Source organism: Chinchilla lanigera, unplaced genomic scaffold (assembly GCF_000276665.1).
Source record: "Chinchilla lanigera isolate Chin_1 unplaced genomic scaffold, ChiLan1.0 scaffold00012, whole genome shotgun sequence".
Lineage (NCBI taxonomy): Eukaryota > Metazoa > Chordata > Mammalia > Rodentia > Chinchillidae > Chinchilla > Chinchilla lanigera.
Genome location: NW_004955413.1, coordinates 30,555,520 through 30,561,124, shown reverse-complemented (window position 1 = coordinate 30,561,124; position 5,605 = coordinate 30,555,520). Strand labels below are relative to the sequence as shown.

The window sequence follows — 5,605 nt, the reverse complement described above, 5'->3', positions numbered from 1 at the left end:
GGCTGCGCGCGCCTGGGGTGGCGCCCGCTGCCGCCCCCACGGCTGCGAGCCCTCCTGACGGCCCGGGGCGCCCCCACGGCGCTGAGCCTGCATCCCTGGTTGGCCGCCCGACAGCGACGCCTATCCGGGCCCGGGATCAGTGGCGCGCTCCGCTCCCCGGCTCCTGGAGGCGCAGGGGACTCGGTGCACTTGGCGCTCGCGGCCCTCGCCTTGGTCCCCACCCGCCGCTGCCCGCGCGCCCACCCTCTCTGCCCGCTGCCCGGAGGCCCTGTTCGCCTCCGCCTGCGGTGCGCCCTTCGGCGCGCGCCAGGCTCGTTCCGGGGGGAGCTAGAGCTAGACCCACCCTTGGGGACACTGTCGTCGCCGACGCCGATTTTGCCCAAGGCCCGATCGGGGGGGTCGCGGCGGGCCAGGCGGGGTGCAGGTGGCAGCACCAGCCCCCAGTTCCCGCTGCCCAGCTACCAGGTGTCGGTGCCCGAGAACGAGCCGGCCGGCACCGAGGTCATCGAACTGCGCGCGCACGACCCGGACGAGGGCGAGGCGGGGCGCCTGAGCTACCAGATGGAGGCACTATTCGACGAGCGCTCCAATGGGTACTTCCTCATCGACTCGGCCACGGGCACCGTGACCACGGCCCGCGAGCTGGACCGCGAGACCAAGGACACGCATGTGCTCAAGGTCAGCGCCGTGGACCACGGCTCGCCGCGGCGCTCAGCCGCCACCTACCTCACCGTCACCGTCAGCGACACCAACGACCACAGCCCGGTCTTCGAGCAGTCCGAGTATCGTGAACGCGTGCGCGAGAACCTCGAGGTGGGCTATGAGGTGCTGACCATCCGTGCCACCGACGGCGATGCGCCCTCCAACGCCAACATGCGCTACCGCCTGCTGGAGGGTGCCGGGGGTGTCTTTGAGATAGATGCGCGCTCAGGGGTGGTGCGAACTCGGGCGGAGGTAGATCGGGAGGAGGCAGCCGAGTACCAGCTGCTAGTGGAGGCCAATGACCAGGGCCGCAACCCGGGCCCGCTCAGCGCCACAGCCACTGTGCACATCGTGGTGGAGGACGAAAACGACAACTACCCTCAGTTCAGCGAGAAACGCTATGTGGTCCAGGTGCCGGAGGACCTGGCTGTTAACACACCCGTGCTTCGAGTGCAAGCCACCGACCGCGACCAGGGGCAGAACGCGGCCATACACTACAGCATTGTGAGCGGGAACCTGAAGGGGCAGTTCTACCTGCACTCCCTGAGCGGGAGCCTGGATGTGATCAACCCGCTGGACTTCGAGGCCATCCGGGAGTACACCCTGCGCATCAAGGCCCAGGACGGCGGCCGGCCCCCCCTCATCAACTCCTCCGGGCTGGTGTCCGTGCAGGTGCTGGATGTGAACGACAATGCTCCCATCTTTGTGAGCAGCCCCTTCCAGGCCACGGTGCTGGAAAACGTGCCCCTGGGACACTCAGTGCTGCACATCCAGGCAGTGGATGCGGACGCGGGGGAGAACGCCCGGCTGCACTATCGCCTGGTCGACACGGGCTCAGCGGCCCTGGGGGGTGGCGGTGCTGGGCCCGAGGACCCCGACTCCACCCTGGACTTCCCCTTCCAGATCCACAACAGCTCGGGCTGGATCACGGTGTGTGCAGAGCTGGACCGGGAGGAGGTGGAACACTATAGCTTTGGGGTGGAGGCGGTGGACCACGGCTCACCACCCATGAGCTCCTCGGCCAGCGTGTCCATCACGGTCCTAGACGTGAATGACAACGACCCGGTGTTCACCCAGCCGCTGTACGAGCTGCGTCTCAATGAAGACGCAGCCGTGGGGAGCAGCGTGCTGACGCTGCGGGCCCGTGACCGGGACGCCAACAGCGTGATCACGTACCAGCTCACCGGGGGCAACACTCGGAACCGCTTTGCACTCAGCAGCCAGAGCGGCGGAGGCCTGATCACGCTGGCGCTGCCCCTGGACTACAAGCAGGAGCGGCAGTATGTTCTGGCTGTGACTGCGTCGGATGGCACGCGTTCACACACTGTGCAGGTCTTTATCAACGTCACCGATGCCAACACCCACCGGCCGGTCTTCCAGAGCTCTCACTACACCGTCAGTGTCAGCGAGGACCGGCCCGTGGGCACCTCTATTGCCACCATCAGTGCCACCGATGAGGACACGGGCGAGAATGCCCGGATAACCTACGTGCTGGAGGACCCTGTGCCGCAGTTCCGCATTGACCCGGACACGGGCACCATCTACACAATGACAGAGCTGGACTACGAGGATCAGGCTGCCTACACGCTGGCCATCACGGCCCGGGACAATGGCATCCCTCAGAAATCGGACACCACCTCCCTGGAGATCCTTATCCTGGATGCCAACGACAATGTGCCCAGGTTCCTGCGGGATTTCTACCAGGGTTCTGTCTTTGAGGATGCTCCCCCATCCACCAGTGTCCTCCAGATCTCTGCCACAGACAGGGACTCGGGCCCCAATGGCCGTCTGCTGTACACCTTCCAGGGTGGGGACGATGGTGATGGGGACTTCTACATTGAACCCACTTCTGGCGTGATCCGCACCCAGCGCCGGCTAGACCGGGAGAACGTGGCCGTGTACAACCTTCGGGCGCTGGCTGTGGATCGGGGCAGCCCAGCTGCCCTCAGTGCCTCAGTGGAGATCCAGGTGATGGTCTTGGACATCAACGACAACCCGCCTGTGTTTGAGAGGGACGAGCTGGAGTTGTTTGTGGAAGAGAACAGCCCGGTGGGGTCAGTGGTGGCGAAGATTCGTGCCAACGACCCTGACGAGGGCCCCAACGCCCAGATCATGTATCAGATAGTGGAGGGCAATGTGCCCGAGGTCTTCCAGCTGGACCTGCTGAGCGGGGACCTTCGCGCCCTGGCCGAGCTGGACTTTGAGGTGCGCAGGGACTATATGCTGGTGGTCCAGGCGACATCGGCGCCGCTGGTGAGCCGGGCCACCGTGCGCATCCACCTGCTGGACCAGAATGACAACCCGCCCGAGCTGCCGGACTTTCAGATTCTCTTCAACAACTATGTCACCAACAAGTCCAACAGCTTCCCGAGCGGCGTGATCGGGCGCATCCCGGCCCACGACCCCGACCTCTCGGACAGCCTCAACTACACCTTCCTGCGGGGCAACGAGCTGCATCTGCTGCTGCTGGACTCGGCCACAGGCGAGCTGCAGCTGAGCCGGGACCTGGACAACAACCGGCCGCTGGAGGCGCTCATGGAGGTGTCTGTGTCTGGTGAGTGGCCTGGGGGGAAGGAGTGGCTCCCTGTGGGCCCCTGGGAGAGCCTTAGGGCCCCGCCAAGGGCCCGGCCAGGTGGGCGTGCCAGGGCACATCCGGGCAGGGCCCAGGCATCTGCTGCCTCTGTTGGATGCCGGGGGTGTGCTCCCCACCCGGCCTGCTCAGCACTTTTGCAGGGAGCAGGCCCGGGCTGCTTCAAGTTCAAGGGCAGGGCTTCCCAAGTCTTGTCCGGAGTCGCACAATTACAGCCTGGCTTCAGGGTTATCTGGGTCGTCTGGTTTACGTGGTGATCCTTTTGGGTCAGCTTGCCACACGCACGGCTGTCTGGAAGGATCAAAGGTCACTGCCCGCTCCATGTGCCAATTAGTTCCCGGGTGGGACCCTTGGAAATTACCTTCTAGTTCCTGAGTCACCCTGTAATACGCCTGCTCTTCCCCGAGTCTGGTGTTTCTGTCTCCCGCAGATAATAACAGCAGTCGGCTCCTGTGTGCTATCTCTGAGGCAGCTCTTTGAAAGGCAGGGCCATGTTTGATCTTGGCTCCTGCTCTTGGACCAGGCTTGTAATTTAATGGGAGCTGTTTCAGAGCCCGCCCTACTTGGTGGTGGAGCTGGTGTGAGAACCCAGGCTGCGGTCCGAGCCCGGGGCAACACCAAGCAAGGAGGGCGCAGCTCAGCCCTGAAGGCTGGGCAGGGAAGAGTGGGCCCCCCACCCTGCTGACCCCTGCATGCCTGGGCGGCCTGCAGTGCTAGGGTTGGGGACAGCAGAGGGCGTGGGAATGGGGAGACACGGCGAATGCACCCAGGGTGGCTCTGTGAGGGGCCTGTTTGCTCCCCGTCCTGGATGTGACCCAGCACCTTATTTATGAGACCAAAATACCCTGGAGAAGGGCTCAGCTGTATAGGCCACGTGCACATCTAGATGAGTTGTTTAAACGATAAGTTAACAGCATACAGTTCGCCATGGGAGGCCTGGAAGAAGGGAAAAGTCCATTTTCTGACTGGTCTTGCAGGGGAGTTTATGCTCCAAGGATCGGGAAGTGGGCAGGTTCCAGCTCAGTTTGTCTCCCCCGCTGACCAGGGACACTCGGGTTCAGTTTTGGTGTCATGCAACGCCTCGGCGTGGTTTGGGCTGCACGAGGTGACTATTTTAGGTTGTATGAGGTGGTGCGGACGTGTACAGAGTACAAAATAGGCGCTCAGGTGGGGACGCGTTGTTCCCGGGGCTTGCGGGTACTCCCGGTATGTTTTTTCCCTGTGGCTTTGTGTTTGCTAGATAAAGCCGAGCACAAACTTTCGTGTGCATAAAGACAACTTGGCAACGCATTAGGGTTCAGAGTTTTGGGGTAACACGGTGAGAGCAGGAGCAGGCCTGTGCTGGCCTGGGGGCGTTTGCGTGTCCCCTGAGTGCGTGGACAGCAGGTGTGTGGGCCTGGTTTGCAGGAGGCCCGTGGCCTGGACCGAAGCTGTTGTCGGGCCTGGGCGCTCCCGCTGCCCAGCACCAAACCCACACCGTGCTTCTTGGCAGCGGTGCGTGGTTCACCGGCCTCTCGTGAGCGTCCACGCGCTCAGACCAGAAGCAGCTTCCTAGACACGCACTCATGCTTTCGTTTGTCTTCGTGGTAACTGAAGGCTTCCGGATGAGGCAGTGGAGGCTGTGGAGGCTCCGGGGCTGTCAGTCACTTTCAGGGTCAGGAAGGAGGGGCTGCGATCCCCATGAAAGAAACCCACCCTTCAGGCTCCCCTCTGTCCACTAAGGGAAGGTTTTAGAAATTAGTTTGGAATCCTCAGGGTAAGATGCGCACGTGGGAATGCTGCTTACCTTCAGACCCCGGGGCTCAGCTTTAATGCTCAGCAAAAGCCGGAACAGCAGAGCCCGGGGGAAACCAAGGCGGAGGAAGCGCTCAGCCCTGGGTGAACGGGGCTGACTCTTAGGTTTTATTGGGGAACAATGTGGGAAAGCTGTTGGTTCAAACTCACCACTGTTTTCCGTGCAGCCTAATTGGCATGGCAGGATTTACAGCCATACCCTAAAGGCTTTGATGCATTATTACCGCCCTGGAGGCGCGGCTATTAGGTTCTGAGGGGGCCTGCAGGGGCGGAGGCTGGAGCCATGGGCGGAGCCTTGGCGGGGCGGAGCCTGCCTGGGATTATAAGCCTGTCGTCTTGAGGGCCTTGTGTAACATCCTCTAACACACACATTTTCAGAAAGAAAATATGAAGTCTGAATGTGGTGAAATTCAAATAACTGCCAGTTTTGAATGCCATCCAGCCACACAAGGTGCTCATTTCATGTGTGACATTTTTGTCTTGTCATATGTGGCATACCTGAGTGACCTTTTTTTTTTT

General features: G+C 62.0%; 1 protein-coding gene across 2 annotated transcripts in view; it reads left to right on the top strand.

The window, feature by feature from the left end:
- The window catches only part of Celsr1 (cadherin, EGF LAG seven-pass G-type receptor 1), a gene marked incomplete at its 5' end in the record, with an annotated part of 105,931 nt that continues 100,326 nt past the window's right edge, over nt 1-5,605 (top strand). For both annotated transcript variants that reach the window (XM_013511387.1, XM_013511386.1), the window contains 1 exon segment: nt 1-3,256. In XM_013511387.1, coding sequence (XP_013366841.1) covers nt 1-3,256 — 3,256 coding nt within the window.